The sequence below is a fragment of the Myodes glareolus genome, chromosome 9 (assembly GCF_982192425.1).
Source record: "Myodes glareolus chromosome 9, mMyoGla1.1, whole genome shotgun sequence".
NCBI classification, from domain to species: domain Eukaryota; kingdom Metazoa; phylum Chordata; class Mammalia; order Rodentia; family Cricetidae; genus Myodes; species Myodes glareolus.
In genome coordinates this window covers 96,490,715-96,510,031 of record NC_142034.1, presented here as the reverse complement: position 1 = coordinate 96,510,031, position 19,317 = coordinate 96,490,715, and the positions used below count along the sequence as shown (strand labels likewise).

Genomic DNA, 19,317 nt, shown 5'->3' with positions numbered 1-19,317 from the left:
TAGCTAGCCAGTGCAGAGCTACAAGTTCCATGAGAAACCCCATCTCAAAAGTAAGGTGGAGACTAACTGAGGAAGATAACCCATGCTGAGCTCTATGCTCCACAGATGCGCACATGTGCATGCAAATGTCCAAAGGCCAGGGAGCAGAAAGAAATTTGATGAGTGGTTTGAGGTCTTTGGCCCCTTGCTCTTCAAACCACTTCTGGACCCTCTGCGAACTGCTTACAGTATCTGCCTAGAGACTTCTTGTCTCTGCAAGCACCAGACTCCCCAGGTCCTGCCATCTGTTCCTACCTGCTGAAGACCAGGCATCCACTCTGCTCCTGAGCCAGCATAGCACCGGGCCTGCACCTGGGGCAGGCTGATGGGGCGGCAGGTGGCTACCAGCTCCTTGCAAAAGACAGCAGAAGTCAGACAGACAGGAAAATAGGCTCCACAAAGTGCTGAGGACAGAGGCCTGGAGGAGGCTGTCCCAATGGCATCACATCGTACGACTGTATTCGATGCCACCTTTGGTGGAGATGCTGGACCATGGCAGAAAGCTGCAGAGCAGGCTGTGGGCCTGGCGGTAGATCCTGTGTGGGATGGAGCAGGGACTCAGGTTGGCTAGTGCTGAGCCCAGGTGCTGGATGTAGTCCGTGGGTTCTGTCAAGGAAGATACCGATATGCCCCATCATCTGCCTTATCTGTCCACATGCAGTCTCCTTGGAGTTGGATCAATGACAGCATTGTTCAAAAATACCAGAAGGCTCATTAAGTGGACCATCAATTTGGTTGGGAAATAATGTACAGTAGAGCCATATAGGACAATCTCCATAAGATAATTAACAAAGACCAGGGCAGGATCTACAAGACAAGTGTTCCCAGTTCTCCAGAGGAACAGAGCCCACCCCAACAAGGAGATGCTTCAGCAGTGCTAACCCCTGCATGCCCATACATGCCCGACTTCACGTGAGCTAGGCTCTATGGAGCTTAGGGTCACTTCTTTCCTGTTTTACTTCCCTCTAAAACGAATCACTTCTTCAAAACACTCACAGGTACAGTAGTATATTGTGGGTTATTAATACTCTAAGGCTGCTGGGACATTTCGTTTCCTTTCCACCTAATAAGGAGAGAACTGGTGGTGGGTGAATGCACCTTGGGTCGTGCAGCTCCACGAGGAAGGTCTGAACCCATGTGTTCTGCCATTGTTTACTTTCTTCTCACCATCACAGGCTGCACAGGGTGGGGCCTGTATCTGCTACATTTACTGATGACCCCCACAACAGGACACTTTCTATATTTCTTGAGTGGAGTAGAGTTAAAACCCAATCTTCCTGCTGGGCTGAAGCTACCAGGGAGTGCCAGTTTTCCTAATGTATGCAGCCAATCGGGTGCATTAGACCTGGGCATACCCTGAGCTACTCAAGGAACAAGGCTGTGTGCTAAGCCAGTGACTGTCATCCAAAGGTGGCCACAGTTCCAGTGACTCTCTGGTTCTTCCAGCCCTCTAGCCAGGAAACCACAACAAAGCCTTCTCCTGTTCCCTTCCAGCAGTAAAGGATATAAGATGGTCCAGGGAGGGTGGCCGCCATTGATGTAGAGGACATAGGTGAAGCCATCTTTGAGGACCCCTCGAATGGAGTAGTAGTAGGGCAGATAGTGGTGCTGCTTAAAGTCTCTGTTTTCATAGAAGTTTATTGCTGTATTGTTGGTGGTGAGGACATGTAGGTAGATGGCTTTGCAGTGGTCCTGGGCAGTGGTTGAAATATGATCCTTTAAACTTTCTAGTAAAAGGGAACCTGGGGAAAGGAGAGGAAGGTTTCCCACAGCAGGGCAGTTAAGAGGACATAGATGAAGCCATGGCATCTGCAGGAGTCTAGAGGGTTACGCTGCCAGATCTGAAACCAGCCTCTGGTCACTTCCCACTGCCGAGCCCCTCCCATGAGCTGCCGACCACTGTGGAGCACAGATGTATCCTGGAGGAGCTCTGGGTCCACAGAGAACAAAAAGTATAAACCAGAACCCAGAGGGTGGAACAAAGGACTTCGACTCCCTGCTGCGGTGAGTAGGGCGAGAGTCTTGTAACACAGCATCTGGAAAGTGCGCTTTCTCTGTTTGCTTATGGTTCTTACTAAGAACAGAACATCTCGCCAGTACACATGACTATGTCTGGCAACACAGGCGAGGGAAGGGAGGTCTGTTCCCTCCTGAGGCTGTCCTAGGAGTTGTTGCTGATCTGTTCATGACAGATCTGGGAGGGATGGAAAACGATGAAGGCCAGTGGGGTGGGGAGACACACTGGGAGGACATTATCTGTCCCCAAATTTGGACAAGGAAGAGACTCTGTGAGCTGAAGATCTCAGAAGAAGTAACTGCTTAGGGGGCAGCAGTGGTTCAGACCATGAACTTCAGACCATGAACCATAGGCCTCTTACCTATGCCGTGCTTTCTGAATTCTTTCACCACTCCCAGACTTAGAATGTATGCAACTTGTGTATCCACAGAGAAGCTGGAGGCTAGAATATCTCCATCCTAAAGGGGAAGTCAGAGATAAAGTCAGGGCAACATGACGGCATATACAAGCTCAAAACAGAACCTATGTGGTTCTGTGTCTACTCTTCATATCCTGGCATGTGTAGTCACAAGGTGGGAAGGGGTAGAACACAAAGGACAAAGTACACCCCACTGACCCAGAGAAACAAGAGGGTGTAGGCCCTGTTGGCGGATGCTGCCACAGTGAGAAGGCACCCCCAGGAGCTTTGTTTGGGATGGCGGACTAGGTTGGGACTTTTCGTCAGAACCAGCAGCATTACAGTAGGTTAACAGACAGCCTGGGGATGGGGATGGAGCTAAACAGTAGAGTGTGTGTCTGGCATAACAAGGTCATATGTCTGATCCCACCACAAAAGAACAACACAAGAGTATGATTGTCCAGAGTGGTCACATACAGGTTGTCAACAAGTAGTGACACAGTCGCCATGATGTGCAGCAGTGGGCAAGTGAAAAGTTGTGTCGGGTGAGCACACATGTGCAGTATTGCTGTGTGGAGGTCAGAGGACAACTTGACTTCTCTCCCTCCATGTAGGTGCTGGGGACTCAGCCTGTCAGGTTTTTATTGCTCAACCATATCGCCAGTCCAAGGTCCAAGTGCTAAGTTTTAAAGGTTTATAAAGAGAAACATGCTATCCCCGGTGACCATGAAATGTAGGTTAAGACAGCTACTCACCCCGCTCTGCTGCCCATGCCGGGCGAGTGGCACACTGTGATGTAATATAGCATGCTAAGGACACAAATGCCTCATGAGTCATGACTCTGACCATGAGATAGATTCTCAAGTTATTCCAAGCACTTACTAAAAAGAAATACCTGCCATTTGTATGGTCTTCTCTTCCCAGAAAGGACACCAGGCAACTTGGCTTTTCTGCTTCTCATTCACCAAGTAGCTCCATGTGTTATGCATGTGCTGGGCCAGGCCCTGCTCCCTGACCCTGCTCAGCACTCCATACTACAGTGAACCTGGACACAGCAAACTGGGGGAGGGGATAAACTCATTGCTCTAGTTAACACGAGCCCTAGGCTGATGATGCTAGCTAAAAAGCTAGCCAAAAGAAGGGCCCCCAAATATGTGTGGACAGGGTAAGCGTGCATAGTCAAGAGAGCCTCGGGCAGTGTGCATGGTGAAAGTGGACAGTCACTAAGAAAAAGCCCTAAGGAGGAATCACGAGAAAATAAGGTGTGGGCAAGTGAAATGGTACCAAGACAAGATAGCAGATCCAAGGGGGACTGGCCCTTGCTTTCTCCCTATCTTAGCAGTGAGCTATGTGAGCCAGTGGCTCAGGAGGAAGTTGGGTTAGACAAAACAATGTACCAAGATAGAATTACATATAAAATGGGGTAACCCTTAGTGGTCGGGTTCTTAGAAGAAGTGTTTCCTCCTCTTCCACTAGGACTGGGACTTGGGCCTACCGTGCACAAGGCCAGCACTCTGCCACTGAGCTGCAGCTCCAATCTCATTTCCTGAATTTTTAAAGGAATAATCTCAAGGAAGCTGGCTGTGGGGTACACACCTTGGACTCCAGCACTTGAGTGGCAGAGGCAGGTAGGTCTGAGTTTCAGGGCAGCTAGTACACAATGAAATCCTGTCCCTAAATTAACAAACAAATAGCGAATGAACAAACCAACAAATGGGAGACAGGCAGGAAGGAGAAAAGGAAACAAGAAGGAATAACCTCAAGCCAAATATAATCATTTGCTGGTTGATGGGATTCCCTTTCCTTAAGTAAATAATACTGCTCCATTGCCATGACCAGAATTACCAGGAGACTCCTAACAGAATTCAACCACAAAGAACATGGTTCACAGCTGTGGTCTTACATTCTGCACTGAAAGCAGTCATCCAAATCCTTGAGGGTTCTGAGGGAGGTAAGTTTGTGAATGGTCTATGAAATTGGATAAAAAGAAATACATTTTTGCTAATCCCTAGGTGAAACCTAATGTTTCCCTCCACAAATTACGGTAACTTCCGTGACAATTCCAACAGCACAAATCACAGGCATTTTCATGTCACACAGCAACGGGGCAGATTCCCAACACAGCATTTCTGTTTGTTCCTGTTTCAAAATAGCCATCTTTATTAAACCCACTAGTAGGTTCTATTCATTATTCATATTATTTCATGAACAAAAATATATGCTACTAGGGCTGGAGAAGGAGTTCAGCAGTTAAGAACATGTACTGCCCTTGCAGAGGACCTGAGTTAGAACCACCTATGATTCTAACCCCAGGGAGATCTTCTTTGTTCTTTACGAGTAAATACTCCCATATAGTCACACATGCATACACATAACTAAATAATAAATAAATCTTTAGGAAAAAAGTCCATGTATTCACACCTCCATATAAATAAACCACTGGGTGGGTGTCGTTTGCTGCTCTGACTCCTCAGGTTACAAGCTGCTGAGACACAGGCCAGAGTTGGCAATGTGACTCCACTGCAGCATCCCTTTTCAGCTGCCACACAGGCCAAGTCACTGCGGCAGACATACCTCTTTATGTATTTTGGTCCTATTCTTTATTTCAGCTACTATCATTCCCACGATGGCACCTCTGTAGGTTGCAGCAAGAGAGAAGAACTTCTTGTTGGATGTGATATCACGATACCATGAGTCTGGGTACCTGAGGAGAGAGCACACTCCAGTGAGTCACCAGACCCTATGCTGCCCTGCCTATCACTTACAGTCTCTAGGAGCCTCACAGCTGCCTTCTCAAAGTAACCGCCTGTCCACATGGGAATTTTTGATGTAAAAAATTATATTTAATGTAAAAGAGAGGAACCCTCCAATCAAACTGTCTCCACAGACAGTTCCTGAGGGGTAGCCTCACTGTGAGCTGAGACCTTAGGGCCCTCAGTGACCTGAGTGGTCTATGAAGAATTCTGTGGGGCTGGAGAGATGGCTCAGGGGTTAAGAGCACTAGCTATTTTTCCAGAGGTCATGAGTTCAATTCCCAGCAACCACAGGGTGCCTCCCAGGTACCTACAATGAGATCTGGTGCCCTCTTCTGGCATACAAGCATGCAGAACACTGTATACCAAATAAATTAAATAAATAAATAAATAATTTTAAAAAAGAATTCCGTGAGGGCTGGTGAGATGGCTCAGCAGGTGTGGGTGCTTGCAGTCAAGCCTCGAAACTTGAGTTCAATACCCAGGACCCACATGGTGGAAGGAGAGAACTGGCCATGCAAACGCTCCTCTGTGAGACTTAGTTTAATACCCAGGACCCACACGGTGGAGGGAGAGAACTGACCATGCAAACAGTCCTCTGTGAGACTTCTGCACTGAAGATCAGGAAAGGTGACTGAAGGAAGAGCCAAAGTTCATAGGTATGTACAATAGTTTACAATACCTTTCTAACATGGGCGTGGTCATGACACATGGCTAAGGGACAGGAGAGGCTGACAGTAAGGCCCTTAAGGGGTGTATAGGTTACAACTCACCTATCATTTATCTAACCCCAGACAGTCCTCAGTAGGGCCTCATTCATTGCTACACTTAACTGGCACTCTTATTTCCTTGTATTCTTTCAGTAGTGGGATTACTAACTGGAAGGATAGTTTGTTTTATCTCACAAAGCACTGTTAGCCCACATTCCTAAGAAGCTGGCAATTTATATTTCAATAGAGATGCATGGGGGGGGGGTTCCCCTCTTTCCTGCTAGGATGGAGTAACAAGTGTGAGTGAGTCGAGGAGTCATGAAATACCAACAACTTAAAGGACCCTGCTTAGCTTTCAGGTTTCAAGGTCTGTGTCTGTTTTTCTCACTAAAAACCCTGTTTTTTCGTATCATACAATAATGTAGAAACAAGGCAAGTAAAAACACAGGAACCCAAGGTACTAATAATCCACCTCAAAATGCTGGAAGTATTTAATTCAGTAGACTCTGGGGTCTCGGTAAATGATCCCCACAGCAAAAGTCCAGAAGCGAACCTCTCAGGCCTCCTGCCTCTTCCTTCTCATTCTCTCCCCTAAGGTCAGCCATGCACCTAGAATTCTTCGACTCCAGTATGAATCACAGAAACCAGAAGAGCCCCTTTCCTACAAAGCCAATCTGATTTTCTGTGTAGGAGGTGGCCATGAAAAATTTTTTGTCCTATTTTGTCTGATAGTAGATCTAATAGCACTATTAATCTTGATTAGACAGAGTGCCCATGAAATCCGGACAGCACATTTCTGAGCTTGTCTGTGAAGGCACTGACAGACTTCAAGTCTGCACTGGGAACAACTGCAGAACCGTGGTAGGTGGAGCGGCTTGGGGGAAGCAGGTCACTGAGGGCATGCCCTTAGGGCAATAGCTTGCTTGTAGCTTTCTCTGCCACTACTCTCCTTTACTTCCTGTCCACAGTAATGTGAGCTGCCCCCCCCACCTGTCACAATGGCCTGAAACCTCTAAAACGGTGTAGAAAATAAATCTTTGTCATCCTTAAGTCAGAGATTTTGGTGACAACAATGATAAAACTAAGACATCCTCATTCCAGCAGGGTCCTCCCTATGCCACAGAGAGTCCAAGCGGGATCTAAGCAAATGGGCCTCACTGTGTTCTCCACCTTCAATCCATTAGTAGATAATACTCTCTGTTCAATAATCTATATATGACAGTCCATGCTTTATTGAACCTACACACCACTGGTCTTTGGATTCTTAATATGAAGGCTTCCATGTCAGAAGACTCAGGTCAAACAAATGTGTTATTATCATCTCCTGCTAACACGTCTCTCTAAAGTGCTGGCCATGATTCTCACGAAGGGCAGGATCCTCTGCCTCCCTCTACAGTACACTGAGGTATATCTAGGCATACTTCTAAGTGAGAGTGGAATATGATATGCACCTGTTCTCGAGTCTGCCTTCACTTAATATTTGGTAAAACAAAGAGGAAGGAAGGGAAGGAACTGTGTCAGTAAATACAGTACTTTAACAGATTTTGTTCCTGGATGACTAATGACCCTTTTTAAAGACAGGATCTTTCCCATATAGCCCACACTGGCTTAAAACCTACTCTATAGCTCAGGCTGGCCTTGAATTTGATCTTTTTCTGCTTTCATTTCCTGAGTTCTGGTACTCCAGGCATATGCCACAACACCATCAACATTGCATTTTAGATATACATGTCCTGATGGATCTAATCAGTTTTTTATAATGAGGTTGGTCCTAAATTTCCTGATTGCATGCAGCACTGGGAATCTTTGTAAGTAACATTACAAAAAAAAAAGCATTACAAAAAAAAAAAGCAGGGCCTTTTAAGGAAGGTGAGCAGTGGACTAATATGGAGGCCTGAGGTTCACTGCCTAGTTTGCCAACTTTAAACAGCAACTATGGACCACTATGGTCCCACCAGACCCGTTGTTGCCTCTTCCAGTCTCAGAGGCGTCCCAGTCACTGGGGTTCAGTGTCCAACACTCACTCAATGGGGAACCAGTCGCCACACAGGTGCTTCACAGTGTCTATGTCATCGTGGCAGAGGAGACGCAGGCTGACCTCGCTGAGGGCACTGGAAGGCACCACCTCTGTCATTCACACCTGTGGGAAGAGGAGACAGCATCACCTGAAGGCTTGCTTACCTGTTTTTTCTCTAAACTAACCCAGAAGGTGGGTGAGGTGGGGAACTGCTAAGAGCTTCCCGTGATGGAAAGAAGGTTCTAGTGCCTCTCGTCGAAGCCTCTCCCTTCTCTGCTTGAGCTGCACTCCACCCTTCAGCTTCCCCCCAGAGCGACCACAGCGCCTGCGTGGCTGGTCTTTTATCTCTTAACTGCTGCCCCTTCACTTGGAGGCTCACACCCACGGCTATGCTGCCAGCCCTGTCTTTGTCTGAGGCAAGGTCTCCCTAGGTTAGGTTGTTCATGCAGGTCTGGAACTTACTCTGTATCCTGGGACGAGGAAGTCAAGTACTGAACTCTACCAAAAGGGAAAATAGCCTGTTTCTTTAAGTTGGAAACAAGTATTTCACAGGAATTATCCTATCTTTTTGGGAGGAACTGTCATTAATCTTCCATGGCTGAGGAGGACTTTCCAGAACAGCCAGGTGAAAGTAGAAACGCTAACAGATCAGGATCACCATGTGGAACCTCAAGAGGAAAGCTCCAAGTCCAGCAAAAACTCCTCAAAAAGTGAGGTCAACAGGTGAGGGCTGCCGAGGGGCAGGTGCAAGGCACAGAGGCAAAGAACTCAGCACCTAGGACTCAGTGTGAGCAAACAAGGAGAGACCCTAAGCCTATAGGCCAATTGTGACGCGCTTCCTGACCAGTAGGAATGGACGATCACAAAATCAAGAATCCTTCTCAATCACAATTTATTAGAGCTCCTTGATTGAAAGGGGGAATGGGAAACAGGGATGAGAGAGAGAGAGAGCGAAAAACCCAAAGACAGCCGCTTTTCTAGGGTGAGAGGCTCGAATGCTGATTGGTTGATGCCATTCTGCTAGGGCCCGAGGCCACAGGACGGGTCAGGAAACCGAGTCTCTGAAATGCAAAACTAGGCTCCAAGCAAACTGGCCTGGACGGCAGCAACAAAGGATTTGTATACCTCCAGGCTGTAGGACTATCTCGCCAAGGCGACATCCTGGCGGCTCCCTACAGCCAATCTCTCCAGAGCCCTGTGCCTGCAGCTATGACCAGTAGGATTCCAGCCAAGCCTTTGTGGGTTTGGGAAGTCACTGGGTCTAGACCTAACTACAACCTTCAGACCCAACATACAGCAATAAGGGAAGAGACATTCAACTGACAGATGTGTTACCTTTCACATCTGGTCTCTTCAAAAGGTCAATCATATCAAAGATACAAAAGTAAATAAAAGAAAAATGAAAAAAAAATAAACGAAAAGAGAAAAGAAGATGGAGAATCAAATGTAATACCTAAACCTGTACCATGAAAAAGAAAATCAAAACATTTTAGTGAACCTTAAACACAGGCTGGCTGGTAGAAGGAAAGTATTATGAAACAGCTCTCAGTTTTCTGATGAGGTGGAGGTCTCACAGGACAAGGTGTCTCCTGGAGACATAGGCTAAGATATTCTGGAGCAAGCATCCTGATTTCTACTTCAAATGATTTATTTTGGGGGGGGGGGTGTTTGTTTTGAAGTGTGGTGGAATCACAATAGTCCTGAGTCAACTCTGGGCCCCAGGGCAGCTGTATGCTTCAACTTCTCAGCCATGCCTTCAGGAAGATTCTAAAATCTTCTCAGAGTTGTGGCAACTATGGTACAAGCTGGGAACTTCTACAAGATGAGCCGCACACCTTTCTCTCCAGCCCAGGCATGACTCCTCTGACATTTGTCAACAGTAGCTTTCACAGAGACTCCTCTCTGACAGGCTAAAAACACAATGTGTGCCTTCAACATTACCATCAATTTATGAACATCTGCTGCAAGGCCTCCTCCACACACCTGCTGCCTCCGCTTCCCCCACACACCTGCTGCCTCCACTTTCCTCCACACACCTGCTTCCCCCTGCTTCCTCCACACACCTGCTGCCCCCTGCTTCCTCCACACACCTGCTGTCTCCTGCTTCCTCCACACACATGCTGTCTCCTGCTTTCCTCCGACACCCCTTCCTGCTCACCACGCCCCATTTCTCCCTTGCTCATAAGAGTGCTGTCTGGCCTCCTTTCCTCAGGACCCCTCTCATTATCTGTGCTGTTCCCTGCTCGGTCCAGCGCTTCTCAGACTCTCATCTCTTCGTTCAGAGGCAGCCACTGTCACAGCCTTTCTTCAAGCAAAGCATGAGACAAGGTTACTAAAAGCTCCTCACGTGCAAGGCAGGAACCACAGGCCCAAAGGGCCCTGTGAGAATCCCCAGACAGAAGGCTTACTGAGTTGAAAAGCCAACAAAAATGAAATTTAAGCTCCCACTTTTAGGAAAGGAGAAAAAAAGGAAACACACACTAGTGATAGATACAGGACACTGTCTAGTACATCAGTAATATGGGCTCAGCGCCTAAAAGGGGGGAAGAAGCAAACACTGTTCACAGCTCGCCTGTTCAAATGAGCAGCTGCCTGTGGGTGAGGAGCCATCTCCATAGCTGCCTGTGCGGCTTCCAAACCGCAGAGTAGGAAACTGAATAATTTTCAGAGTGACAAGAAACAAACACCCACCTCTCTATTTCCAAACAACATCCCTCTTAAGACCCAAGTCTTCATGCTCCGAAGGAAGTCCATATCATATATATTGAGCAGCACATATGATTTGAGACACATCACTTCAAATACAAAATGATACAGGATTTCACCTGGAGATTCTCGAACTGGCTAAAAAAATTAACAGTACTAGCAATCAAACAATGGCCATGGAGGAGGGACTGAAGAGGTGCTTAAAGGTTACCAAAACCAGACAGAATGAGGCTGAGAGTCTGGCTCAGGAGAGTGCTTGCCTATCAAGTACAAGGCCTTGGGCTCAGTCTTCAGCATCCCATGAACAAGGCCTGGTAATGCACACTAACGCTAGTCATTGCACTTCCAAGGGGAAGACAGGAGATTCGGGTGCTCAACATCATTCTTGGCTATAGGGTAAGTTTGAGATCAGTGTGGAATACATGAGACCGTTTCAAAAGCACCACCATACACACATGGAAGCCAGATAGGATTGTGCACACTTGTAGCCCCAGGACTCAGGAGGTCCAGGCAGGATAATAGAAAGTTTGAGACCAGTATATAATACAAAGCCAGACCCTAGCTTAAAACATCAAACAGTACCAACCAGTCTCTGACTTCCAATCCACCTAGATTTAGTTTATTAAGCTGCATATTTGGCCACATGTTGATTATATCTCATGTAAAGATAGCATGAGATGGTGAGGCCCAGAGTCCAGACCCAATCTTTATTTAACCTTTGCGTCAAAAAGTCTCTGCATTTCAAACTAAACATATCCCTAATCATTAATTTACTAGATTTGTATGACAAAATCAGGCTTTGCTCAGGAGACTATAGTCACAGTGATAAGCAGAGTTCAGAAACTGTTGTCCACACAGAGGAGGGTGGCACACTGGCGTCCCATTTACTATACACTAAACTACAACTTGCTAGAGGAATCCCATGACAAAAGTGCATTAGTCAATGTGAGCAGTGCTCCCAACTGATCTGGGAAGGGTACCACTTCCTTCTCCCACCACAGAGACCACAAGGAAAAGCAGCAGAAGCCCTTCTCCACTTTCTCCAGCATCCTCCCCAGGAGTATACAAAGAGTACACACTGGGCTCCAGGAGAAGAGGTCTAAGTAGTGTCTGTTTGGCTAGTTGGCAGCTCTTTCATGTTCAATGACATCAGGCTGGATGAGCAGAAAAAAACAGGGCCCCAGGTAGAAAAGAGCACACAAGACTGAGGCCAGAAGATACGGCATAGAGAACAAACCCTACGGCCGTATCACTCAAAAGCTTTGGGCAAGTCTATCTCAGTCTGCTTTCTATTGCTATGATCAACCATTCTGACCAAAAGCAATCTGGAAAGGAAAAGGCTTATTTGGTTGACATGTTCTGAAGACAGGCCCTCTGACTGAGGTAGGTCAAGGCAGGAACACAAGCCAGGAACCTGGAAGTGGGAACTGAAACAGAGACTGTGGACAGATGCTGCTTATTGGCTAGCCTTTCACAGCATGCTCAGACTGTTTCCATGTACAACAAAGACCACCTATCCATGTGTGGCACCACCCCCAGTGAGCTGGGTCCTCCAACACCAATCATTACTCAACAAAGGTCCTGCAGACTTGCCTACAGACAATCTGATGGAGGCAGTTTCTCAACTAAGGTTCTTCCTAGATGACCCTTGCCTGTGTCAAACTGTCAAAAACTCTAAAAGGGCATCTCCTATTGTTGGTACTGAGAAATAAGCGCTGGATGGTTGTGTTCTGTGCTGTCAGGTGTTTGTTACTGTACAGCACGCACAGGATGAGGCTTGTTTGGATGGAGCCCACAGAAAAAGAACACTGCTGGGAACTGCCAGCATGGTGCTCTCAGAATGAAACTCCTAACCCAATTCAGAGAAAGGGTTTTGAAAACATCTACCTAGAGACAATACTAGATTTCAGAATGTGGGAATAAAAAGCTAATAAAGTATTGCTGAGAGCGGTGGCACACACCTACAGTCGCCAGTGTTCAGGGGCCGAGGTAGAAGGACGATAGGTTCAAGACCAACCAGGGCTCTATAAGGGTTCTAGGCCAGCCTGGGCTACCTTTCAACACTCTGTTTCAAAAACAAACAAATGAAAGAACCCAGTGCTTGGGCTAGAGACTCAGAAGTTTAAGATCATCCTCAGCTGCAGAGAAAGTTTGAGATCAGCCTGGGCGGCACAAGACCCTGTCTGACAGACAGACAGGAAAATAGTTGTTTGGTATACTTGACTAACTTCGAGGCTGGACTTCTGTAGGGTTCATCCCACCCAAGAACTCTTCTGCTGCTGTAGAGAGAGCAGCTACAAGAACCCCTCCTGCTGGTAGGGGACAGCAGTGGGGGGCAGGGGAATGGAAAGCTGGCTGCTCCGTTTAAGGGAGAAAGCAAGGGGACAGGAGAATTTGGTTTCAGCACCTCTCCACTGCAGCAAGCCAGCCCCCTGCTTTATCAATCTTTACATCTCTAAGGGTTGTTTTTTTTTTCTATGAGAACTAGCAGCAGGAAGCTCCCTTTATTTCTTAATGTTCTGTGATTAATGGGTGTGATACCTTCTGCTATTGGTCTTACCATCAAATCACATGGGTTACAATTTGCATATGTTATTTTCAAACTTCCTTTGTTAGTTAGCTGTTGACTGAAGGTTTCTGTCCCGCCTGGTCCCGCAACCGTTCAGTCCCAAAGAAATACACAGAGGTCTATTACATTAAACTGATGGGCCTATTCGCTCAGGCTTCTTATTAATTATTTCTTTTTAAAATTGATTTTATTGAGCTATACATTTTTCTTTGCTCCCTTCCCTGCCTCTCCTCCTGCCTCTCCCCTCCCTTTCAACCCTCTCCTAAGGTCCCCATGCTCCCACTTTACTCAGATCTTGTCCTTTTGTACTTTAATGGGAATTGGTCGTTTAAAAATATTTATTTATTTATTTATTTATTTATTTATTTATTATGTATACAATATTCTGTCTGTGTGTATGTCTGCAGGCCAGAAGAGGGCACCAGACCCCATTACAGGTGGTTGTGAGCCACCATGTGGTTGCTGGGAATTGAACTCAGGACCTTTGGAAGAGCAGGCAATGCTTTTAACCTCTGAGCTATCTCTCCAGCCCCGGGAATTGTTTTCAAAATGCTTTCTCTCTCCTGTTTCCATTCACGTTCCTCCAGAATAAACAAACAGATGACAGTGCTAAATTCTGTATAAATTACCTTCTGATCATGAAATCAACTCGTCGTTATTTTGGAACTCAGAATCAAACCCAGGCCTGAGGTACCTTGGGTACCCATTCTACCACTAAGCAGAAGCAGCAGCAGATCACAAAGGACGACTAAAAGATCACCATGTGCCTGTCTGAATTTTCCTCAACAATTACAGCAGATGCTTATGTTCTCCGCTACTCACTTTCATAGTACCTGAGCCTTCTGCAGTGAGCTTGGGTTATTTTGTTAACAAAAATAAAGACTTTTGGATACAGTGAAAATTCTGAACACGTTTTATATTAAAATAATCTCTGCAGACCACGCTGGTGGTGTACACGCAGGTGCCTACTGAGTGAGTTCCAGGACAGGCTCCACAGCTACTGAGAAACCTTGTCTCAAAAAACAAATAAAAAACCAGCTAAACCAACGAAAATCTCATGGGTTGTTTAATGACAAGGAAACTTTCCAGCGTCTTCAAATTATGAGCGGAACTAAGACCTCCAAAGCGCGGCCTTCTAAAGCCGTGAATGTCTGCAAGGCACCCGTGCACTGATGCTGGAGATTAATTCCACAAGGAGGCAATGGAGGTGGACTGCCGAGCAGTCTTGCAAGAACATCTTAAAGGGCTCCTGTGTAAACAGCAATCAGAGGGTTATACAAAATCCAAAATTAAAAGCTTTTACAAGTTTTAAGGAACAATATTCATAAAAGGCTTTTAAAAACTCTCCTATTTTTAGAAGGAGAGGGACATGAAAATGTGTGGGTTGCAGCTCACTGGTGAAAAATTTGTCTAGTGTCTACAAGGCCCTGGGTTCAATCCTTACTACTGCAAAAAAAAAAAAAAAAAAGAAAAGAAAAGAAAGCAAGTACAGGGGCTCTGGAATGTTGGCTCAGGGTCAGGAGCACTGACTGGTCTTCCAGAGGACCCAGGTTCAGTTCCCAGTATCCTCACGTTGACTTACAACCACCCTTACCTAAGTCCATTTCAGGGAATCTGATGTCCTCTTTTTACCTCTGTTGGCACTGCACATAACCCCCCCACCCCACACACACATAAAATATTTTTTAAGACAAAAAAAATAGTACAACAGAAGGCAGAAATTAAAAACCCTGTGCTCACCTCACCCCCACACAACTGTGACTAGCTTTCTGCAGGTCCTGTGGAGCAGTTTTCCATAAGGAAAGGGCTTGCCTGTGAGCAGCTGGTGGCATGAACGTGTGCCCAGACTCTGTTCATTTGCTAGGCAGTGCATTTTTACACATTTCAGCAAAAGCTTATTAGAGGCCAGAGGATAAGCCAAGTAACCTGAAACTCAGGGCAGTAAAGCAGCAGCCAATGTCTGACCTGGAGATGTGCCGATGTCAGAGCGCACAGGTGAAGCACTTATCAACAGGTTACAACTGTAGTTCCAGCAGGGTCTTTCAGAGACAGATATGTGAGCAGCTCTCCACGGCACTTTTGAATGCCACAGGCATGACAGGAACCCTATGGTATTAACCCTTTCCAGAAAAGAATACCTGTCAGTACTGAAGGGAAAAAAAAAAAAAAGACACCACCTATTTCCAGGCCTTTGTGCCCAAATCAACCCCATGTCAGGAACAATAAGAAAAAGTGTCTGTTTGAGTCACAGCATTGCTAGCAGTCTGTGTTAGTTAGCACAGGTTGGCGTCACACTCTTGAAAAGAAGGGGGAAAAGGATTCATCTTTATTTTATGTATGTGGATGTTTTGCCGGCATGTATGTTTGTGAACTCTGAGGGTGCCTCCCCTGGAACTGGAGTTACAGAACATTGCGTGAGTTGCCATGTGAGTGCCTGAAATCGGAATCTAAAGGGTCCTCTGCAAGAATAGCAAGCACTAGTAACTACTGAGCCATATCTCCAACCCCTAGCCTCCAGTATCAAACTCTTAATCCATCAGAGCTGGGACTACAGGTATGAGTCATCACACCAATTTCATTTTATTTATTTAAAAAGATTTATTTATTATTGTGTATATACCACCATATGGGTGCTCAGGGCCCATGGAGGCCAGAAGAGGGCAGCAAATCTCCTGGAGCTGGAGTTTTAGGTGGTGGTGAGCTGCCCACGTAGGTCAAGGATCAAACTCAAGATCTCTGAAAGAAAAGCATTCTTAACTGTGAGCCATTGCTCCGATCCTTTCTTCTTTTCTTTCCTTTGTTAACAAAAGAAAACCACGCCACAGAAACAAACAAAGCAAACTGGGAGCTTTCCAAACCAGTCCAAACCAGTCTATTTGCCTGTGTCAGGGTCTTGCTATGGCGCCCATGCTTACTTGAAAACTCATTACATATCTCAGACTGGCTTCAAACTTGTGACAATCCTCCTGCCTCCACCTCCTGAATGCTGGGATTAGAAATCTGTGCTTATGTCCTAAAAAGTCTTTTAAAGCAGCAAAATATCTTCATCTCCTATGGAAACAAAGGCAACAAGCACTTTCCCAAGATCTGTTCTTAGTCTCTACTCATAACCACCTCCTCTTTCTTGGAACTTTGAATCTGTGTTCTGACATTTATTTCTAACATCAATGCCCAAAATACCATGCTATTCCTAGGCTGCTGGCTTTAAAAGGCAGTATCAAGGCCGAGCAGTGGTGGTGCACGCCTTTAATTCCAGCACTCTGGGGGCAGAGGCAGGCAGAACTCTATGAATCTGAGGCCAGCCTGGTCTGCAGAGCAAGTTCCAGGACAGCCAGAGCTGTTACACAGAGAAACTCTGTCTTGAAAAACCTAAATAAATAAATAATAAAGGGCAGTATTAAGAGTTTATTTTTGGACAAAACAGGTAGTTTTGAAAAGAATTTGAAAATCTCTGTTGTAACACTTAAATTGAGTCTCATCACCCCCCAACTCTCCAATCCCCTAGACAAGGACTCTTTATGTAGCCTTCACTGCCCTGGAACTCACTATGTAGACCAGGCTGGCCTTGAACTCAGAGATCCACCAGCTTCTGCCCCTCAAATACTGGGATCCAGGCATGCATTACCACATCTGGCTGAATCTCACTGTCATTCTGAGGGTGCTTTCTCTGCTGGCCAGGTGGACTCTGACTGAGCCAAAACATGGACAAAGTTAACCTTCATTTGCTGTCACCTTCTTCACAGTCTTAACTTGGACCCCACCTCAGGGTTACTGTTGTGCTCCTCCAACCTCTGAACTGAGGTTGAGGTCCTCTAGCTACTTAAAGCACTATCTGCATTAATCGAGATCCCAAACCACCTTCTACAGGAATTCCTCCTTCCCATAAATACTGAGCAACCCGCTTTGTGCTCAGAGAAGAGAATAAACTTGGTGTATTTGTGTTTGCTATTTAAACACATGGGCCAGTAAACAGTGTGAGTATCTGGGCTTCAGACAGATCCTTGACTGTCCTGCCAGCCAGCCTCCACCAGAGGCCAGGCTAAGAATGATGCGCAGGCAAGGAAATCTGCCCTTAAAAGCAGATTTAAGGAAAATCATTTGCTTAAAATCATTTAAAATAATTTGCTGAATCAAAGTCTGTGTTTGAACTGGGCCTGAACTCAAGTTCTCAAGAATCCTGTCTCCATCTGTCAACTCTCTATCCACCTGGGCTAGTTCTTAGGCTGCCACACTGTGCCGCACTAAGCTGTACACTGAGGGCCCCATAGTCTTTAATCACCAGCATCTCCCTGGGCATCTATAACCTCTGTTTCCTGCTCTTGGCTCAGGTCAATCTTTAATCCCTCAGATCTGACATCCAGAAAGCGTCTTCCATTCCTGTCAGAAGCAACTTAGGCCAAATCCAAAGACACTCTCCACACACAGTGATCAAGTCTCTTCAAGGTACAACTAAAAGAGGTTAAAGATAGGAAACACAGTCATAAAAAACAAACAAAGTTGTCTATTTTATGCTGGTGCTGGTGTGCTGACACCAGACCAGGCTGGATTTCGTGACAAATTTGAAACAATTTTCATCGAAACTCAGCCAGGGAAGTCTGACATGGAGCTGTCTAGGTCTGTGAGTTGGAATTCTAGCAAACCACAGCTGTTGGCAGAGCCAGTGCAGCCCCCACTCTCAAGGGGTTTACGTCCTGCACATTATTCTTGTTGCTGTTCTAGTCAAACTATTCTAAAAGGAGGAGGTGGGAAGACTTATGCTACCACTTTGGAATGATGGCCCTTCAGACTCCTCTAGTGTTTAATCCTATCCATACTAGCTGCTGGGCGGGTTCCCCTCTGTGTGTACTTGTTTGCTTGTTTGGTTCCCGACCCCCTCCTCCTGACGTTTCACCTGGTAACGCAGTCACAGGACTTATAAAACTTTCCTCCACGTCACATGGCTATGTGGACTCAAGTATTTGCATAAATGATCTCTGGTGCAATGTGACTTTGCCTGCTGGGTCAGACAAGCACTAATTCAGGGGTTTTGTGTTTTCAGTACTTTGACAAAAGAAAACCTCTCTAACTGGCAACTTTCTCCCTTGACTAGCACTCTAGACACCACAGAGAGTCAGTCACCTCGGTAGTAGGCTGTTATTCTTTTCTTCTAAGCCCAACGGTGACAAGAACGACCCAAAATCACATGGCTCAAGGACTTGGCAGAGTTAGCAGATCAATATAGCAGTCAAAGTTTGTGTTTACTGCAGCCTGCAATCCCCAAGCTTTGGTTTTGACAGCAGTGGGGCACGAAGGCATTTGCTGGGGATTCAGGAAAGGCCTGAAGTACCCCCTCCACAACCCCGCCCCAATTTCCCCAGAAGACAAACAGCACCGGCCATAGATCTCTTCTACTTGGAAAGTGAATTTTCCAATTCAGCGGAGACAAGTCAGAGTCGATTATGGAGGGTCAGTTTGGCTAGTAAACAGAAGTGGAAGGCTTCTGTTTGCCGGAATACCAAAAGCACTGCTGGAATGAAAAGACGCAGAGGGACCCCAAGCAGGGTCCTTGGCTTTCGCGAGTGTAAGCAAGCCGGCAATTACCACCGGTGCAACAAGTTCCCACGGAGAAGCGAGGCGACCAGACCCCCTCACCTCCAGCAAACCCAGAAAATGCCGCCTTTCCACTTCCAATTCCTGAGATCACTGACTAAGGGACCCCGAAAAGATCAACTCCCGACGCCCCTCCGCACCCCTCGCCGCCGCCGCCGCCACGGAAACAAACTGGGCGCTAAGAAGCGCGGCCGCGCAGGGGTCTGTAGAAGGACGCGCTCTTCGGAAAACCCGGCCTCCCACGGCTGGCCAGTGCCCTCGGGGTCGCGCCTGCGACCTCCCCACCGCCCCGACTTGCACCCGCCGAGGCCCCGGCTGCCTCACCTCGGACGGGAGCCGGCGGCAGCGGACGGCGTCGCGGGGCTCAGCGCATCCTGGGGGAGACGGGAAGCCGGACGTGGAACTGCGGGCCCCCCCACCCCCGCGCGACGGGTTATGTAACCGGCAGGGGCCGCAGCCGGGACGGAGAAGGCGGCCCCGCGGCACTTCCGCCTCTCGTGCGCCGCCGGCGGCGCAGCCC

General features: G+C 46.9%; 1 protein-coding gene across 3 annotated transcripts; it reads right to left on the bottom strand.

The window, feature by feature from the left end:
* Positions 1–336: 336 nt before the first annotated feature.
* Positions 337–19,291, bottom strand: Naa60 (N-alpha-acetyltransferase 60, NatF catalytic subunit). 3 transcript variants are annotated; one of them, XM_085694676.2, is made up of 7 exons: positions 19,122–19,283; positions 15,174–15,328; positions 7,941–8,056; positions 5,028–5,157; positions 2,418–2,514; positions 1,547–1,781; positions 337–638 (listed from the first exon to the last, which is right to left on the bottom strand). In XM_085694676.2, exons 3-7 carry the CDS (start codon positions 8,048–8,050, stop codon positions 482–484), a joined length of 729 nt encoding a protein of 242 aa, XP_085550802.1. In that variant the 5' UTR covers positions 8,051–8,056; positions 15,174–15,328; positions 19,122–19,283; the 3' UTR covers positions 337–481. The 3 variants fall into 3 exon arrangements, with proteins under 3 accessions (XP_085550802.1, XP_085550801.1, XP_085550803.1); XM_085694675.2 differs by lacking the exon at positions 15,174–15,328; XM_085694677.2 differs by lacking the exons at positions 1,547–1,781; positions 15,174–15,328 and having other exon boundaries at positions 337–645; positions 19,122–19,291.
* Between the last annotated feature and the right edge of the window lie 26 nt (positions 19,292–19,317).